At 35.8% G+C, this 21,775-nt stretch overlaps 1 protein-coding gene across 11 annotated transcripts in view; it reads left to right on the forward strand.

Annotated features, from left to right (window-relative positions):
- The window catches only part of msi2a (musashi RNA-binding protein 2a), a 288,870-nt gene that overhangs the window by 77,729 nt on the left and 189,366 nt on the right, over positions 1–21,775 (forward strand). For all 11 annotated transcript variants that reach the window (XR_012385766.1, XR_012385768.1, XR_012385767.1 and 8 more), the window contains 1 exon segment: positions 800–892. Coding sequence is in view for 8 of the 11 variants with exons in the window: in XM_073913422.1 (XP_073769523.1) it covers positions 800–892 (93 nt within the window). In the remaining 3 variants the exon portion in view is untranslated.

The following is a 21,775-nucleotide window of genomic DNA, read 5'->3' on the forward strand; positions in this document are numbered from 1 at the left end:
TTTAATGGCCCCCTCCTTCCCTCTGTCCCTTAATTGAGTTTTGAGGGGAAAAGGAAGGATTTTTTCTCTCTGTTATTGTTTTTAAGTGCGACTGGAGCTGAAAAGCATCTGGACGTGTGTCAGAGCTGAAGTAAACATGTCAGGGGTTTAACTGAATGGAAGGCTGCACTAATGGTGCCAAACACGTGTGTGGCATCAGTAAAAAGTGTTTTTTAACCGCATTATTAGCTGTGAAATCAGCCTGGAATCACCATGCTTTCATTTAAAGCGTCCTTTTAGAGTGTGTTTACAGATAGACATGATCTTAAAACCCAAGCGTCAAACCTTTGACCTCTGCTTAAAGTATGAAACTTCATCTATCTTTAATGAGCAGAAGCATTGAATAGATCTGTTGGTGTGAGTTATTATATAATATGTATTTGTTTGCTGTCTGGCTTATTTATTTGAATGTTGGCACATTATATTCTGATGAATAGTCGTTCTGGAAACACTGATACACAGTTCTTTTCTCACTGTGTATGTTTATCTTTCTCGTTCCCACCATCTGTCTGCTAAAATTGTTTGCTCTCTTTCTTAATGTAAATCTTAATGTTTGCTGCTAAAGCCTGAGCAAATTAATGATTCATCTCTTTCTCCTCCTCTTTTTTTGTCAATATTGATAAAGAAAAAATCTTTATGCAGATTATTTAATGACACAGTATATTTAATGAAACTAATGAAGACAATAATCCAGACAGATGTCTCTGTAATCTAGGCTTTCACATGCTTTGCTCATGTTTGTTTCTCTCTTTCTCATCAGATGGTCACAAGAACAAAGAAAATCTTTGTGGGTGGATTATCAGCGAGCACAGTGGTCGAAGATGTGAAGCAGTATTTTGAACAGTTCGGAAAGGTAAGGACCAAAACTTTGCTCCCTAACGGAGATTCTTATGATTTTTTACACACAGACAAACACAGACTGGTTTCTGTCTGCTGCGGATGCGTTTGTTCCAGTGCAGCGCTGAAAATGAGGGCACAGGTGTATGAAGGCGGTGTGGTTGATCCAGGAAACTGTTGTTGCTGTGTTCAGTCATGTTGAAACGTACAAGCTGTAGATTGAATTATTTATATCCAAAAATATACTGCCAAGAAGTTGACATTGATTATGAGGCACGGCTGAAATGAGTGGGTTGGGATTTGAAGGTGTGTCTTATACTGGAGGCGGGCCTTAAATAAGTAAGTGTAGTTTAAATAGTTTTAAGTGTTGTTAATTTTGGAGATGGGGTTTGCGTCTCTGAGTTGAGATTGTGTGTGTGTGGCTAATGTTGGGAGTGGAGATTAAATATTTGGGGTGGTATTTGTAGGCCTGACACCATATCTATTTTTGTTTGGCGATATTATTGCACCAAAATGTATTGAATACATTATACATAATACATATACATTAATATAAATGATAAGACCATATTATGCTGCTCATTATATAATGCCAGAAGGACAATACAATAGCATCATAATGCAAGCACTCTCTTTCAAAGAACACATATGTTATTCTTAAAAATATTTACTTTATTTATAGACATTTTAACAATTTATTAATTAGACATTAAAATCAGAATGTGAAAGCGTATATCCTAAACAAATAAATAAAAAATGTTAACATAAAAGTGCAAGGTAAAAAGTAACAGAGGCTGCGATATCTGCTACCAGATCCATTTTCAGTTGTCAGACACCTAGTAATTTATATTAAATACTAGGGATGCTACAACGAATCGATTAAAATTTATTAATAAAAGCATTCTCAACGAGTTTCATAATTGATTCGTCATGTTGCGCGACGCGGAGTTTGATTATTTAAAAAAAACTTTAGTCTGCCAGTGCCTTGCGCACTGATGCCAGCAGAGGCACCTCTTAGACAGGACAGAGCAAAAAAATGAGCGGCGATAACTTTAGAGGAAAGGTACATGGTGAAGGCAGAGAAATCTGTGCCACCTCAGTCATCCGAGGTGTGGGAGTACCCAAAATAAACAAAAGCAGCATGACATGAAAAATTCAAACTAAGCTTAGAAGCGTTGTCTGGTGCTGAGCCAGAGAAAGAAGTGTTGCATTATCACAATTATGCGGTGTTTTTAACCCAATGCTTATTTTATGAATTAGACATGTAACTACACACAAGTACTAGGAAAACAATACATTTAGAGTTTGTAAAACACACAAGATAGTGTATGGAAGTCAAACAATCCTTTCAAATATAATTTGCAGATGTGTTTTATTTATATCAGGTACACATATAGTAGTGAAAGTAACTATAAAGTTAAATCTATTCTTCACCCAGCTGGCCAGCCACTTTCTTGCACGCATTTTGGGAGTAACTAATGAATTTACATGCTGAATTCTACGTGTTCTGCTTTTATAAATCTGATATGCGCGCAGCCACAAGTAAACATGGTGATGCCCATCTCACGTTATTGATCACGATCAAGATCATTTATACATCTTTGAAACAACAAAAACAATCACTTACACGTTTTTGTGAACTAGATATCAGGTAGTTGATGACATGAGCAAGTGTGTGAATATTTTGATACAAAACTCACTCCTGGTTTTTAACTCAACGGTGGTAGAGTTACTTTGCACTTTGCATTGCAAGACTAAAGACACATTTTTATTCACTTGCCTTTTTTGGATCATTCATTTTTCCATCTGTTGTCATGTATAACTGCACTGCAAAAAAGCTTTTCTTACTTGGTAATTTCGTCTCGTTTCCCGTCCAAATATCTAAAAAAAAAAAATCTTAAATCAAGACCAGACTAGAAAAATGGCATGAGAAAATGAAGTGATGCTTAAATTGAGATTAAATCTCATGAAGATTACTTTTCTTACCTCATCGGCAAATAATTTTTGCTTGTTTAAGGCAAACAATCACTTAATTTTTAATTTTTTTTTATTTTTTGTTTTTCAGAAAACAAGACATAATATGTTATGCTATTTCATGTGTTTAGTATGTATTTTGATATAATTTTTTTTATATTTGGACTGAAAACAGGACAAAACTACCAAGTAAGTTTTTAATTTTTAATTTTTAAAATTTTATTATTATAACAACTCAGGAATATTTAAGTATAACATGTTTGTGAACTTTCTAAAGATTTTAGTTCTGTTTGGAAATGGTTGGAAATGAATGCTTTTTCTTTTTTCTTTAAAAAAATTGGATTCATTGATTAATCGACAAAATATTCGACGGATTAATCATTTTTTAAAATAATCGTTAGTTGCAGCCATAGTAAATATTATAGTGTTTTTATTTTTAACTATACTGACACTGACACCTCATGTTTCACTATCAGCTAGAGTTGTTTTTTATGTATGGGCGATCTATATATCAGATCACAAAACATGATTGAGGTTATGTCCATGTGTTGTGCAATGAGTCAATACAGTATATTGATGATTGTGACAGGCCTAGGCATTTTAGTGTGTGGCTTATGCAGATGCAGTGATGCATAACAATCAAACACCAAATGTTTAAAGTTTGACTGTGGGTCTAAGGTTGAGGGTGGTGCTGTAGTGTGGGTGGAGTTTTAGATGGTGAGGCTTACTGAATGTTTAAGTGGTTGAGCTGAAACAAGGGTGGGAATGTTTGGCTTATGGTGTGGTGCGGATAGAATTTGTGTGAGTTTGATTGTATGGCTAATGCTGGAGGTGGATTTTAAATTAGATTTGTGCGCAAACCTGGAATATTGCATAAAGAAAATTAGCAAATAAGGCACTAGTTGCATCAAAAGAGCAAATAATGCTTACTTCCTGAAAAACTGGTGACAGATGTCAAACAGAAAAATGGAATTTGCTGCAGTAGGAGATGCTACTGTGAGCTATTTTTATCATCACATGATCACACATTTTCAATCAACACATTTGATGTTTATTCAGTAAATATGTTTCCATTTTAGTTTATGGACTTCATATAAAAAGTTTACCCTGCTCGTATTTCGCATATGTTTTAATGCACATTTTCAAAATATTTGAGCCTCTTGTGTTTTTATGCAATTATTTCAAAATGTACATAAAAATATGTGGATGGAGACACGGCTAATGAGATTAGCCAGGCACAAGGGCGGAGCTAAAAATGGAACTGTTAAGTCGGACATTTCAGAGCTTTCATAGCTTGCTGCAGTCACATGGCGTTATCAAGGATGACCACATTATATAAAGACGGACATTTGAAGTATTCAGTTTTTTCTACCTGGGTTATGCAGCAGGATAAAGTAGAGGGTTTGTAGGGAAAAGATCCAAAATAAAGAGATGTACGCAATGTATGATTCAAAATCAAAATCTCAATTAATTGAACATTTTAACTCGATAAAGATTAATGAACGATTATTCAATTTTTTTGCCCTTATAGTTCACTGACAGGTTTTGTACAGTACATATGCTTGCACATTACAAGTGAGAGATTTCTGATTAAGGTGCATTACTTGATTTTAAAGTAACTGAAGGAAACACACACTACCTACTATCTATGATTATTTGCTGATAATCAATGTTGAACAACTGAAATTAAAACACACATTGCCTAAAACCAAACAGTCACTTTTTTTTTCTAACAAAAAAGATAAAACACAAATTAATGTATTTAGAAATATCTGGGCCAAATGGACTGAATATGTAAGGTTACTCTATCCAGACGCACTTTCTAATTTAATTATCAGCCTTCTCTCACAGTCTCCTCTTCAGACTAAGAACAAAGATTTATTATTATTAAATATGCAGTTTGACTAATAGTTGTGTGTTTAAACCTCTCTGAATTGTGTAAATTTTGTTATTGATGTTGTTCATATTTTTTCATTGTTATTGTTATTATTTACTTTGTTTAATTTTTTGTTGTGTTTTGCTACTTTCTATATTATATAAAAAAGTGAAATAATTGGCAGTGTAAATCTATGCCTTTTTAAGCTGAAATATTGTATTGATTATGCTGCTATGCTAAATAAAAGGTTATAAATAATTAAATAATGAAAATAAATAACTTACATTTTTGGAAACAATGTAAATTATTTTAAATGTTTTTCGTATTAAAAACAGAAAATAACGTCTAAATAAAAGACCTCTTTTAGATCCTGTAAATAATATTTTAAGCAGTGCATTTCTTGAATCTTCTGTAAACGGTTATTTTAACGTAAATAATAATATTGATGTAATATATTAATGTAATAGAAAATAGGCCGTCTCAAGGCATCTCTGCTCTACATTGATGATGATTGGAAGCTGCTCTAAAGTTAAGCTCAAGAATAGGTCCATCATCCTACTTAACCAGAGATCAGTGGTCGCAGAAGCATAAATGAGCATTAGCTGAGCCAGCGGACGTGCAACAACTTTATGAATAAATTACACACAAACCAAATTTTCCAACTGGAGCTCCTCCATGGGACACCACATTTATAAACCCCCAATAAAACACTAACTCCAACAGGTTTGTGCCTCCTCACTCGTCACCATTATCAAGCTGACCAATCATGGGTATGTGACTGGATGAAGGCTTTGCCAGACCATATGCATGTGGTCAATGCAGAAGTATAAACAGAAGGGGGTCATTTGACTTCACACGCGGTACGTAAAGTAACGTAAAAAATCGACCTAGAAAAATTACATTAATTATAGGTTCTGAATGTCGATTTCATTTAATTTTCGATTAATCACCCAGCCCTAACGCCTAGGGTTGGGATTTGGTTACTTAAAGCTGAAAGTGAAGTTTGAATGTGCAGATAATTTGTGGGTGGAGTTTGAACTGAGAGTGGGAGGGGTTTGAACCATGGGTGTGTGAAATAAGTCTGTATTTTTACATGGATGTTGTTGCCGCAGGAATTTTCAACTCCGACTGAAAGACTGCAGGTTGTTACTATTATCTGTCTGCTTGCATAAATAAGAATGAATTGGAGAGTAAATATTCACCCCGACGGCTGCAATCATCATGGCTGAGCAGGACTTGATTGACTTGATTACATGAGACAAGCTTTTTTAGCTTCTCGTGGCTCTCCTTAGCTTCTCGTGAAGGACTTTAAGAGCAAAAACAAATCAGTGTGATTGAACATGTCATTTGAAATCAGAGCTGCTTCTCTCAGCTCTACCTCTCTTTTTCAAGCTCTCTCTTTTTCTCACAGACTGGATTCAGGCTCTCTTTCACAGGTGGATTTGTATGTTTATTAAATAAACTGGTCATTCCATTATCTCTGTGTGTATTTCTGTGCTGCACCAAGACTCCTTCAGATGACAACCCAGCGCTTTAGACTTTAGAGAGAGAGTCAGACAGCGGTCAGGCCATTCACATGTCTGGAATGGACATGTTTGGAATTTCTTAGTGAACTTAAATGCCACCGTGTGTGTGTGTGTGTGTGTGTGTGTGTGTGTGTGTGTGTGTGTGTGTGTGTGTGTGTGTGTGTGTGTGTTAACGCTCAGTTCTCTCCAGATTAATGTGGTTTATGTGCTTTTGTGATCATGCAGAGTCAGTATGTTTCTAATTTTTGTTTTCAATAGCTGTGTCGGTTGGTTTAAAACTGAAAGAAGGAAACAGGTGGGGATTTCAGTTTTTTTACCTCAAGAAAACACCAGACATTTCATTGGTTAAACAAATTACACCAAGGTGAGCAACAGTTCAAAGTTTGGACTTTTGCCTCTCTTTCATTCACATCAAATGAAATCTAGTAGGGCTCGGCAATACAGCAAAAAAGAATATCACGGTATAATGTTTCATATCATTCGGTATCGATAATTATTGACTATTTTTTTACAATCCATTTAGGAATATTAGAATTTTTTACTTATTTAACCACTTTATTTTAATTTATCAACATAGTGCAAATAGTTTTGATTGTCAAACACCAAAACAATTAAGTATCTAGTTTCTTATGTCTTATAATAATATGTACTAAATATGTAATAAAATAAACATAAGTGTAAAAGAGACTATTAAACTTAATAAAATCTTACATAGTGTATGCAATGTAACGTGTTAACGCTGAACAATCAAAGCAAACCTTAAGGTAGATAAACATCTGTAAGCTGTCAATAATATACAGTAAACCTCAAACTCTGTCCACAAAACCAATTAAGAGAATTAAATCTGAGCTTTCTAGTAAAGGAACTAACCATCATTATTCAAATACATACTGCAACATCACAAATTTTGACGTAGGCTGCTCGATTATGGGAAAAAATCATAATCACGATAATTTTGGTCATAATTGTAATCACGATTATTCAAAAACGATTATCAGTTAAAGTCAAAATTATTTGCCCTCCTGTAAATTTTTAATTTTTTAAATAAATATTTACCAAATGATGTTTAACAGCAAGGAATTTTTTCACAGTATTTCCTATAATGTTTTTTCGTCTGGATAAAGGCTTATTTGTTTTATTTTGGCTATAATAAAAGCAGTATTAAATATTTTAAAACCTATTTTAAGATCAATAATATTAAACTCATTAAGCAATATATTTTTGATTGTCTGCAGAAGAAACTACTGTTATACAATGACTTGCCTAATTAGACTAATTAAGCCTTTAAATCACACTTTAATCTGAATGCTTGCATTTTGAAAAATATGTACCGTAGTAAAATATTATGTACTGTCATCATGGCAAAGATTAAAGAAATGAGTTATTAGAAATGAGTTATTAAAGCTATTATGTTTAGAAATGGGTTCTTTCCATAAAAAAAAATCTTCTTTCCATAGAACAGAAATTAGGGGGAAAAGGATCGCTAATAATTCAGGAGGGCTGATAATTCTGACATCAACTGTGTATATATACAGTTATTTACCTCCATTTCAAAAAGAAAAGTGAAATAAATACAATAGAAAAAAAATATTAAACAAAAAGGCTGCAAAAGTCCTTCAGTCAAGAGCAGTGAGGGAATTTCTCTTTTTGTTGTTTGTAATGATAAAAGCAGTCGGCAGCAGGAATATTGCTTATTGGTTCTGATGAATGTTTTCTGTTCCCACTAGTTATATGTTCCTAAAAAATCAATAAAAACTAAGTTTAAAAAAAAGTTTTAATTTACTAACATTACTAAGGCAAATAAATAAATATTCCTAAATGATTGTAGAAAATATTCAATAGTTATTCATACCGAATGATATGAAGGCTTATGATATTTTCTTTTGCTGTATCGCCCAGCACTATTCGGGATCTTATAAAGTATTAAAGGTTGATGAAATGTATTTAGAGAAAATAGGGCCCTTAAAATTGGCCATTTTCCAAAATAATAAATGTTGTATCATAGTTTCATTTTATATTTATATTTGTCCTTAGAGATATAGATGTTACTTTTTAAGCAAGTTTAATCATTGCATAGGAAAATATTGGGATTCTGTGTAGTTTATTGATGCAATCCCTCTGGTTTTGTTGTCATCTCCGCACTCACTAACTGCTGCATTATATCACAGGTCCCTTTATACACAACGATATGCTTCTTTTTCATTCTTCATTTAGGGAAAAATAAAGAGCCTACTGATGTATGTGTCTCCACTTAACATAAAAAAGAATGATTGCAAATTTGCTCCTATTATTCATCAAACTCCGAGCACAACTAAGACTGTTGGCTTGGCACTTGGTGATTTCCAAACCTTTCATATATGTTAATAAACTACTAGAATCACCATATTTAATCCATAACCTGCAGAAGATAAAAATAGCAGTTAATATATGTATTAAAAAAAACAACATCCAGACCATCAGCCTTTCAATTCTTTTTCTATTAGATTGCCACCCCTGGGGTTATTACGCTAGATTAATGAGACCGCAATAGTGTTAGAGTGCTTTTACACCTGCCTTATTTAGTTTGGTTGAATCGCACCAGAGTTCGTTTTCTCTCTTGGTGTGGTTCGTTTGGGCAGGTATAAATGCAGCAATCGCACTCGAGTGCACACCAAAAGCGGACCAAAACAGCGTACCGAGACCTGCTTAAAGAGGTGGTCTCAGTACGGTTTCAAACGAACCCTGGAGCAGTTAGTTTGTGGTGAGAATATGATCTGAACTAAAACAGACCCAACCTCAAAAAGTACTGCGCCTTTTGGACTAATCCAGCTGACGTAGTCCGATACGCTGTGCATTATGGGATATGGAGGGAAAATATTTGTTGACAGCGCTTTACCAACACAGAGAGAGAGAGAGAGAGAGAGAGAGAGAGAGAGAGAGAGAGAGAGAGAGAGGGAGAGGGAATACAATACCTGATGGATCGTTGGTATTATTTCCGCAAAATGACCATGTCGCAGTTTAGCTAAATTAATTCACGCCTTCTCCTGAAGTGACGTGCGATGCATTAAAACACTGTATTCCAGCCGCGGCCACGCTTCATTCTCGAAATTTATAGTTTGTCTAAAGCAGGGATACAATCTGTCAGCGGAGTCGCCCCTCCATAATAAAAAGCGACATTTTGTGTCTGCCGGTTTGTTTACTTGCAGGAGTTCATTGGCATTTTCCTGCACGATAATTCTGACCACTCATTAAACAGTTTAGAAAATATGTTTAACAACATCTGACCAATGAGTGATGTGGATTTTGTCACTGCATTTTGGTTCTTTTCAACTGGTTCAGACCGAAGCCGACAGTGTGGTGTGAAAAAGACCCAAAGAAGGCAGGAAATGCAACAATCTGTCATTTATTGCCCTTGGTACAGACCAAATGAAGCGAACTACAGATGTGAAAGCACCCTTAGTTGCAGCAGATTGATCTTAAGGCACAATGTTAAACTTTGCCACCTTTACGGCACTCACGAACATAAAAAATAAAGACCATGACTGAACAAAGATGAGGATCTCCAAGTGGTGGCCTCCAAAATTAAACCAAGAATAGTCTTGTTCAGTAAACATTGTGCCCACTATTCTCATTAAGTGAACTTAATGTTAAATTAAATAAATGAATAATTACTATAAAACATTATAAGGTTGTTAGACTGTTGCACTTTTTTTGTGTTGTCAAAATCGTTTATATAGTTCCTATTGGTGTGTGTGCAATGTTGTGTGCAATATTTGCATGTTAATAACCACCTCTGAGGATAGTGGGGGTCACGAGTCACTGGAATTGTTATGTTGGGGGCCGTGAGCGGAAAAGTTTGGCAATCCCTGGTCTACAGAACAAACCTCTGTTAAACATCCACTTGCCTAATTAACCTAGTTGAGCCTTTAAATTGCACTTGGAGCTAAATAGTGTCTTAAAAAATGTCTAGTAAAATATTCTGTACTGTTATCATGGCAAAGAAAAAAAGAAATCTGTTAATAATACTATTACGTTTTGAAATATGTTGATAAAAAACTTTCCATTAAACAGAAATTGGGGGGAAAAATTCAGGAGGGCTAATAATTTAGACTATAACTGTATATACTGTGGATGGAGAAGAACAACCCTGAGCAGCCGTTGCTGAGCACAAACACTGATGTTCTTCACACAGGTGTGCTCAGACAGAAAGGAGAACATGCGAGAGTGTGTACTAGAGAGTTCAGTCAAGTGCTGCTCTGAACATCACACTGAGACGCAGCTGGCCATCGCTCACAATGACTCCCTCCACAGACACGAGAGAGAAACTGCTGCCACCTCAGGGTGCTTGTGTTCTTCCGCTCTGAGGAAACAGACAGTTGTTTTCAGAGGATACAACGATGGCGGGGTCAGAGACAGGAAATGTGTTTCGATAATCATGGCAGATGTTTAGTGTGCATCGAGATCTACCGAATAGCAGGCCGGTAATTAAAAAAAAAGGCAGATGACTGTTTCCGTTTGTGTGGCGTCTGAGTGTATCGCTTCATTTAGTGACATGAATGCGTGATAACTCCAGCCAAATGGATTTAATGACCATTAGCAGATGTTCACGGCTTCAGCTACTGCAAAACCACAGACTTAGTTTAAAGTCCCCATGAAATCAGTGTTGTTGTTGTTGTTGTTTTTTTTGTTTGTTTGTTTTTATTATGGGTATATAAGCCTTAAGGTTATCTGTAAGATGTTCTGTCCAATCAAATGCTCTCCAGAGTCTGAAGTGGCTTCCCTCCTTCATTTAAATAATGGTCTTTTCTGTGATTTTATTTTTAGAAATTAACTTTAATTGGGTGAAATAACATAACTATGAGTTACAAATGGCAGCCAAACGGTCAAATTTCTTCCTCTAAAAACAATTGTTCATTGAAATACATAAAAATTATTAGAATAAAATAAAAGTTTGCAACCTCAAGCAATATAACAAGCTTTTTTTATGGCTAAAAATCAATGGAAGTGAATTAGACCTGAAGTTTGAGCTAAAAACTGTACAGTGCAGAGCACATTGTACAGTGCATAAGGGATAATCCTTTGGATTGTAGCTGTTTCCATCCATTTTTTTATGCACATTTTGGAGTGTAGCTTAAAAAAAGCTTAATAGAAATGACAAGATGCGCATGCATTTTGAATATTGCTCATGAAAAACTTGCGCGCACAACTGAGGTGTATAAAGTTTTTATCTGATATGAAGAAATGTGCATAAACTACAGTGGAAACATATATAGCTAATAAATTCCAGCATGCTTGTTAATGATGAAGATCTGAGGGATCTGTTGGGTTTGTATGGAGTGAGCATATCTGTAATGTATTGAGGTCCTTGGCCATTTAGTGATTTATAGACAAGTAGTGATAATTTAAAATCTATTCTGAATGTAACTGGGAGCCAGTGTAGAGACCCGAGGACAGGTGTGATGTGCTCTGATCAGAATCCTGTCAGCAGCGTTCTGGATGAGCTGCAACTGTCTGACAGCTTTTTTTTTGGGAAGGCCAGTGAGGAGTCCATTACAGTAATCTACTCTGCTGGTGATAAAAGCATGAACAAGTTTCTCAAAGTCCTCACTGGAAATAAAGCATCTCATTCTTGCAATGGTTTTGAGATGATAGTATGCTGCTTTGACATCACTACTTATACTCATATCTGACTCCAGAACAACACCAAGATTCTTGAGCTTATTACTAACATATTTTTTCATTAATAGACAAACCAGTGGACTGACCACATTGTAAAACATCTGAAGTGTTGTTTTTTGTCCTTCTAAAATATCTTAGTCAATGTTCTTTATCATAGTGGGTCAGTATTGTTACCTCCAGAACTGTCTTAAGTGTATTTCCAAAAGAGCACTTCGCGTCTCCAAAAGCCAGTGCACATTATTTGCATTTAGTCTTTTGAGGTACAAGTAGTTTATTATATAAGAAATAAGGCCCATAGTGGCTTCTCCTATTGAGGCAAATCCCATTTTTCTGTTTTATTTTTGGCACCAGCTTAACAGAAAGTGAAGATGTAGTTTTCTTTGACTCTTTGGATGGAAAAAGTGCATAATTTACAAAAGATTTGTGATATTCCAGTTTTGCAAATAAGTAAAATTTGCATCTAAGGATGGAAACATGGCTAATGTAAATATGCTTTCAGTTGTGGTGTATAAAAGAGCATAAATAAATAAATCTATCCATTCAGGACTGATTTACTTAAAGGGCCACGAAAACCCCGTTTCAGCAGGGTGTTTTCACACCTCTAGTTTGGAAAAAGTCAGGAAAGTGGGCGTGCCCAGCTCTGTTTAGGGGGGAGTGTTGGAGGAGGGAAAGTGCATAAAAATTTGCATAAAAATGGGAGTTTCGATTTGAGCAGACGCTGATTTTCACAGAGGCAAAACAAACTCACAGACGCAGGGCAGAAAGACAGTAACTGTATTTACATGTATATCAGTAAACAAACTATTTGACAAATTATTAATTGGTGGACTTTAACTGCAGCTTGGCTCTTTCATTCAGGAATTTCATTCATGCCCCTCGTGACAAACGAGATATTTAATTTGAGGAACTGCAGTAAGCGTGTATTTTCAAAGCAATGTTTGATACCGCACGGCGAATAAAAACTTCTGCATTTCTCTGTAACTTAGATGCAGGTAGCAGGTAGCGTCAGAAAGCCGTGTGTGTTATTCCTGTCACAAAATGCGGTAAAAATCCTACACAATGTTAAGTTTGTGTGCCTACATGTTTACACTCAGAGCAGCATTTACAGCTGATTTTTCAGTCTATAATTTTGTAGTGATATTTAGTGATATGTTCCTTAGACACGTATTTCTGTCGAGCGTTGCGTGCACTGTAATCCAAACTTGAGTCCAGTTGCCCTCTCATAGCGGGAAAATAAAAACAAAACCTTCGATGCAGCAAATAATAAAAGCAACACTGACGACTCGTATCTCCAAACAATTCTTCTCCCACTTGTTTTGGCAACACAGCGTGGTGTCTCTCTCTGCCGTCTGAACACTGTATCAGGTACAAACAGTCTTCGAAGCTGTCATGCATATTAATAAGGTTGCACCGCTTACACAATAGAGTGCGCTGATTGGTTTGAGCCAAGTCTTTCTCATGAATGAATGCAGCCCATTCAGAGATGTAATAAGGTACTCCCAGGTACAGACGTCCAGTCTAAACGCTGGAATACACGCTAAGATCTCATGGCCGTGACGTAGCTTCAAAAATTAATTTCAAACCGCATGACTGAATTTGCTCGAAATAACACAAAAACACCCAAATTTTTACTTTTTAGTGAAATATATGTGTCCTAATAGTGTTTTTAGCAGTGTGGGACACATATACGACTGTCAACAGCTCAAAAAATTGGTTTTCCTTTAAGAATTCCAATATCCAAAAAAAATTTAAACAAGAAAAAAATTAAATACAAAAGGAAATCCTCATTCTGAAGTCTTGGTGTTTGTCATATTTACTGGATGTGTCACTGAAAATCTGCTGTCCATGTTCTCAATCTCATAGCTTTAGTTACAGGTGCACATTTTCATAACTTTACATTTTGTGGCCCATTTAAAGGCCCAACTGCTTTCAGTGTGTGTACAGTATGCTAGTGATATATTTGCCTACAGCAAGTGCACATGCACAGGTCTAATAATAGCATCTACCTTGAAAAAGAGTCATTTATTTTCATTAGAAAGTATTGTTTTACAGATGAGCATAGGCTTTCTCTTAGCTTTGCTTGACATATTTGTGGCTTCGTGGCAGATGAAATGAATGCTTATAACATTCAGGATAATGCATTCTTTACAGTGAAGCAAATATGTCTTGCAAGGACTGGAATTAATTCAATCTGTAGTCTCACATAGCCAGAATTAGATTAGTGTGTAGTGTCAAATATGCTCTATAATCAAAATAAAATTACACTGTCGTTTTAATTAACACTTTTGTTGACATGATAAAGATGAATCGCAGAGTTTGTGTAAACATATCCATATTGCTAACATCAGAAACTTTCTTCATTCTGCTATCTTGGGGCATTGAATTGTTAAATCATTCAGTTTCTTGTGCATTGTGCATGAATAAAATAGAGCTGGCTGTAGTTTACTTATTGGCCAGCAGTGTCGCTAACAACAAGGGTATACTGAATTGACATTTAAAAGAATAATTCACCAGAAAATTAAAACTCTCTGTGAATACGGCTTTCTTCTTTCAGTCAGAGTAATTTAAAGTTTTATCCTGGTCCTTGAATGCTCTATAGTGTTGGGTTGTAGCCAAGAACATAAATCAGTCGAAAAAATAACCCTTGTGTCACCAGTTGTTTAAAAGTAGCCTTATGAAGAGGATCAATGTGTTTTTGACACTAAATATATTGAAAATTCTTAAATTGTAAACTCAAATCACAGATTTCATTGGCTACCGAATGACGCATGATGTAATATGCAAGTTCTGGGAATAGATTCATCTACAATGCATTGTAAAAATACTATACTGTATACATAACAGATCAACTGATAGATGCAGCTTTCAAATGCTTCATTGAGTAGGTTTACACGAACACCAATAATCTGATTTTAATATGATTTAGACAATACTGATTAAGAGTCTGTGTAAACAGCAAATTATTATTTTTTCTTTTCTTTTTCTTCTATTTTTTTTAGCTTAATCTGACTAAAATCATAAATGACCTAAACATGGAATATGGAATTAAGATGTAGAGTATGCCTATTTTAGTCTCATTATTGAAGTGCAGGACAGACATGTAAACTATTAAACTAATAAAATATATTGTTTTCAAATGGGAAAACAGTTTTAGTTTTTTACCCAGACCCATTAGTTTAGTTTAGTTTAGTTTAGATTAGTTTTTTATACCGGCCCATGCCTATTTGACACTATTCTCTGCACCTACCGAGTCAATGGTGGACCACAGACATCTGCATCGTGGAATGCAGAGGTATGTTTCCCATATGGTTTGTATCAAATTCCAGCTGTTCATACTTGCATCCAATATCTCGTTTGTCATGGGAGGTATGCGTGAAATGTTCCTGAATGAAAGTGAAAGTGCCAAACTGCAGTTAAAGTTGACAAATTAAAAACGAAAACACCCAAAATGAAACTCCGGAGAAAACATGGATAGCGTGATGACGCAATGACTTTAATTGAATTATGTGCTATAACATGTAAAACAGGATCATGAACGGAACATCCAAAAAGAAACTCATTTTACCCCCTTAATCATATTATTGTCTTATTAAGATTAAGGCAAATAATTTGATTACTGATGTCTATGTAAACGTAGTCATTGTCTTTGTGAGTGCTGTTGTAAACCAATCAGCATTGTTCAAACATCCACTCAGCAGCGCTCAAAGTGTAAACGGGATTGCTGCTATCTCACATTTCGAAACTGGCCAGTTGTTTCCTAAAATAATCCCTTTCACACAAACAATATATATATATATATATTTTTTTTTAACAAAAGCGCATCAATCTGCTTCAAAAGAAATTCAGTGAACCCCTGGCTGTGAATGGGTTAGTTTGACTAGGGGTTATGCGCTTTGTGAAGCTTCGATTATATAGCATGGAAGAAGAATAAAATTTTAAACTACTCTGACTCGTTGTCTGCAAAAAGAAAGTCATAAACAAGAAAGGCAATTTTTCATTAATTTCTTTAAGCAGCAATGCAGGAATTGTTTTTTAAGTAGCAAATTGTTATATTATAATGTTTTTTTTTAAGAAGGTCATGTGACCATATGGGCCTCAATCCTGAACAATGAAAAATGTTTGAGTTTTTACATGACTTGTGAGTTTTTTACATCTGAAGTCAATGCAAAGATGCGATTTAGACATCCTGTGGCACAAATTAAGTGAATGACATGGCGCGAACAGGGCATTTTGTGTGTTTGACACAAGCATCTTACAATGATGGAGAATCGTTTGAGGATGACTGCTGCTGGGCATAACCGAATTGAAAGACATTATTTGTATTGCATTATTTGTAAAAAAATATTTATTATTTTTACATGTATGGCTGGTAGCCTATTATGATGTGCGTCAAATCGATAAATGATTTCGCTTCACTCTTTTCCTGCCATTGATAAGAGAAAACGCTTCCCTGCCATTGGCAAGCAATCCGTCTTTGTGCGTATTACGATCATAGAAGCCCTGACGCATGTCCTGAGTGAGGTACTAGATGTCAGATGCTCCGGTCAGTGAAGTCCGAAAGAAAGTAAGATTGTGGATAAAAATAAGAGTTATACAACCTTCCCTTGGCTTAATCCCCACCGTTTTAGATCTTGTTATGACAAGAGACCGAAATAAAGAAGCTTTATTTTCATGGTTTGTGTCATTGTCATCGTGTCAGATTGCTAACATAGTAGGCTACTTAATATGGTAAATAGGATATTAAGAAATATATTTATATATCACAAAAATAATCGTAAAAAACTAGGAATTCTGAATAGTGGTTATAATGGCATACACAAGCTTTTCAGAAATTCAGGACTTGAGAAATAAAGTAAGTGTCATGTTTCTTTTACGCATATGGAAACTTCTTTTAGAGTCTGTTATCTTGTTGAAACATTAATGACTCTACTATTTCAAAGTGGCTGATGGGATAAGAGCTTGGAGAAGAATAATGCTCAAAGACTCCGAATCTGATTGAGTGTGATCTCTAGTCGCTATCCTCATGGGAAGCTGTTTGAATTCTCCTGCTCTTCATGTGACATGCTTTTCAGACAGGCATGAGACCATGTCCCCTTCTCTCTCTGACATTTAGACAAGCTGATCACTCGCTGTCTATAGGGAATACAGGAATACACCCCAAGCTACAGCATTAAACAGATGTTTGTGTGATATTTTGGCTTCATCCCTCTGTAAATGGACTGTGTCTGTGTGCTGATCTCAGTCTGGCTCCGTTACTGATCCCGAAACAGGCCAGTGCTCTGCGATACCCAGAGGCATCTGTCTAGTCCATGTGTTCCTGGACGAGGAGCCACTGACAAGCTGAATCTCTGAGAATCAAGACCAGCCTGTGACTGACAGCAGCTCTTCAGCCCAAAGAGCAATGAAACTCAAGTGTCATATTGTCATGCGCTCTTGACAGCGCATCTGCAGAGAAGAGGAGTGATCTGCCTTTCGCACTTTAGTATTTTTAAACACTCAATCCGAAGGTATTTAAATACTTAGAAGGGCACTCCAGACTTCAAGGCTCTTCCAAAAGTAGTGACTGAATTTTGCTTTGAAATACCAGTAGTAAATTATACTCATCACCATATAAATATTTCATTTGAGGTTGAAAATTATTGATTGATTAAAAAGGGATGCTTGTTGATTCAGGATAGCATTATGTTTTATGGTCTACTTTTGTATTTTCCTAAAGGAATACAGTATGATGAGGATTGTTCAGGAGCAGGCGACGCAGTGGTGCAGTGGGTAGCATGTTCGCCTCACAGCAAGAAGGTCGCTGGGTTGCTGGTTCGAACCTCGGCTCATTTGGCGTTTCTGTGTGGAGTTTGCATGTTCTCCCTGCGTTCGCGTGGGTTTCCTCCGGGTGCTCCGGTTTCCCCCACAGTCCAAAGACATGTGGTACAGGTGAATTGGGTTGGCTAAATTGTCCGTAGTGTGTTTGTGTGAATGACTGTGTGTGGATATTTCTCAGAGATGGGTTGCGAAGGAAGGGCATCAGCTGCGTAAAAAGTTGCTGGATAAGTTGGCGGTTCATTCTGCTTTATTGACCCCGGATTAATAAAGGGACTAAGCCGACAAGAAAATGAATGAATGAATGTTCAGGAGCAACATAATAATTAATTGGCATTTTAAATCTTTATATTTTACTTTAGATTTTAGATTTTATCCATTCTTCATTTACAATATATTAAAAGTTATTAATCTGTAAAATAAGCCAAGTTCAAGTTATTACATGTAGCTCTTACAACTGGGATAGACAACAAGACTTTTGTCAGGTAGTGTACAGTAAAACATTATACTACAAATGTCATGACTGCAAATGCTTTTATTTGAAGTAATCAAATCTTTATTTTAATCCAATATTTAGGTTTAAATTATATGTTTTTATTTGTGCTATGCTTGAATTCATATTTTTAGTAATTATGTCTGATATAAGTGGAGATGCTGTTTATTCAACTGAAATTTTAGACTTTTATTTAGTGTATAGCTGTACATTATAATGACATTATTTCCTGCACATTTTTGCCATCTTTTATTTTTACTAAAGTTAAAATAATTTTCAATTTATATAATGCAACTCAGAGGTGATTTTTAGAAAATCCTCTTTTGGATTTAATGGAATAAAATGTCATATTTAAATCTACATTAGGATCACTAAAGCTTTGCTACATAGAATTGACATTTGACAAAATGTAATAAAATTTTATATGTGATTTGTACTAAACAGGCCATTTTAGGCAAATTTACATCATTGTCCATTTACTACAAATACAAGTTATCACAAATTTGTCAAATTATTCTTCAGTCACACATCCTGCTATTATGCGATAGTATAATAATGTTCTTTTAACCTGCTCTAATCTACTTGTGCCTTTACCAAACTTATGGCTTAGCTTTAACTTTGCAAACTTTAGCGTTTTTATGTCTTTGCTATATGAACTCTGGCAGTGTGAAGCGCTCTGACAGTACTGAAGTCTAATTGGGTTCAGTGTGAGTCTCTGAGAGTGTGTATGTGCTGAGTGTGCAGAACTTTATTCTCCACCTTTACGGTTTGATCGCTTGCGTATTTCGCTACATAAACCCAGAGCCTCTCCTGAGACGACTTCCGCCCACAGGCTGTCCTCTTAAAAGACAAAGAGTTATGTCCTTGTTTTTCCTCTTCCCCTGTCCTGTGTGTGTGTGTCAGGAGAGAGAGTGTTAAGCCAGAGTGGATGAATTAGCATCTTGCTCCAGATTAGGAGGATTTTTGTCTAAAGCCTCTTATTTCCCCACACTTGAACAAACACACTTGTGTGCGCTTTTCTGTTTGTATGTGTAAGCTTTTTTGCGTAAATATCCTGTGCAAACAAAGCTTTTCTTGGTAATATCAGACAATTCAGGTTGAGAAGGACCTCACACACACACACACACACACACACACACACACACACACACACACACACACACACACATATACGCGCAGCTCAGAAATGGCGTCTGGCCCTAAGTCACCTCATATGTTCAGATTCATTCATGCTTCATTTGTCCGCTGCTATTTGAGTGTCTCTGATGAACGGAGAAATTAAAGGATTAGTTCACCCATAAATGAAAGTCCTGCCATTGTTTACTCGCGCCCCTTGTGTTGTTCCAGACGAAAGAAAATGATTTTCTTTTTTTCCGCGCAACACAAAAGGGAGAAATTTTGACATATCACTGTGACCAGGGGCTGAACTCTCCAAAAAATAACCATAAAAGTAGCCAATAAGACCTGTGTGTTATATTCTTCTGAAGCCATACAATAGCTCGATGTGAAGAGCTGGCCGAAATTGAAGTCGTAATTCACTGATAATCTCTCTTTGAGTATCACAGATGAAAGAAATGCTTGGAGACGAATGGGGGGCAGTGGCGGGATGACAGGATCTTCATCCATGTGTGAATTATTGTACAGTTCAGTTCAGAGATCGTTGAGAAGACTTTTCTGATCAGCCAAAGCTTTATTTGTGCTATTAGAAATACAGTGATGTTATGAAATATTATTATTAAGGAATGTTTTCTGCTTTTGTTTTTGCTTTATAATTGCTGTAGTGTCATATGCATATTCATATTCTGATATGTGACCATAGACCACAGTTTTATGTTACATGGGTATATTTCTCGGAATAGGGCTGGGCGATATTGCAAAAAAAAAAAAAAAAAAAATCACAATATCAAGTTTCATATCATTCAATATAGATAATTATTGAATATTTTTAACAATTCATTTAGGAATAATAGAATTTTTAAATTTTTTTAACCATTTTATTTTGATTAGTCAACATTGGTCAACTTATTGGCATAATTCCGAGGCGCACCCTCAGCAGCCACGTTTTAATAAAACTATAGCCTTCATACTGAAACTACATACCAAACTTTTTTTATCATCAATATTAACAATGGTGTTCGGTAATAAATGCTAATTTTATTAGTGTTACCTATGGTGTTATTTCAATGACAAATGTCGTGAGCACAGTGTTACAAGTCGAGATCGCATTCATGTAATACGGGCATGCAAATCTTTTGTGAGTTTGTACGCCAATTTCTTCTGTTCTTGCATGCCCACAAATATATGCTGCTCAAGCATAGGTTTTCTTATGCGCTCTCAGATAAACACTGTTTTCATCATAACTGAAAGCTACGTCGAGTCTCCTGGCCTCACGCATCGCGCAGCCCTGTCAGTCAGCATGTCACCTCAAGGGGTTAAACAAATAACACACAGCACTACTACCATTACAAAAATTTTCAGTTTGCTGTAATTTACTATATCTATCCATCTATTTATTCATTCTATGTTTAGCTTCAGATTGCACATATGTTTTTGGAAATGCAGGATTTTATTTATTATATTGTTTTGAAAATTGATTATACATTTTTACCTATTGATTTTTCCAGCATTATACATGTCTTTATTGCCACTTTCAGCCAGTGCTTTCTTGAATAAAAAAACTTAGACTGTCTAACTTTTTATGATCTTTAATTACGATCAATTTATTCAGGGAGAATCTGCAGATGCAACACTCTCATGGGATTTTCTGGCTGGGGAGATGTTTCAGATCGCTCCAATATGTCTGTGGCCCGGTGACTTTGGAAGGGTTTTAATTACAGTGAATTTTACGAGCGAGGTTTCATTTCTGTGTCTGCGGTGACCTCTGACCCTCTAATGCAGCTCAGCTAAAGGCAATCTCAGGAACCAATTCATAACTCTTTCTGCTCATAACCCGAACCTGCACTAAGATGTTATTTATCTGTTTTTATTTTCAGTTTCATAAGATGTGATTTAGCACATCTGTTATGTAAGTGACAATTCACTGTTTTTCTGCATCACCTTTGTGTTTTGTTGTAAAGAGTTGTTCTGACTTGCTTACAGTAAGCATCTCACTGCTTGCTGACCCCTGCTCGCTGTCCATTTTCCTTGCGTTTTCCCTTTGGTCATGGAATTTGTAGAATATCAATTTTAATAGGTTTATTCCAGACATTGAAATCAGGGACTTTTTCCCCCAGACTCATGGAATGTCATACATTTATTTCATTCGACGTGTATTTTTTTTCTATAGCATTTTTTATCATGTTGTTCAGTGCTTTCAACACAGACTTTACTTGGGCGGCTGCCCAGGTATATTTGGTGACATTTATTTTTTTTATTATTATCATCCTTATACATTTTTTTGTATTTACCCAATAGCCAAACACCCGGGATCGATTAACTAGTGGAAAATCTTCTTTCGCCCTACCTGTTGTGTGTGTAAGACAAAGACTGTTTCTTAATTTCAAGAATCCAGAGAATGGACTTGCATTCTTAGGAGGACCGGTCTTGCCAGGTCACCCT

The sequence above is a fragment of the Danio rerio genome, chromosome 10 (assembly GCF_049306965.1).
Source record: "Danio rerio strain Tuebingen ecotype United States chromosome 10, GRCz12tu, whole genome shotgun sequence".
NCBI classification, from domain to species: Eukaryota; Metazoa; Chordata; class Actinopteri; order Cypriniformes; family Danionidae; genus Danio; species Danio rerio.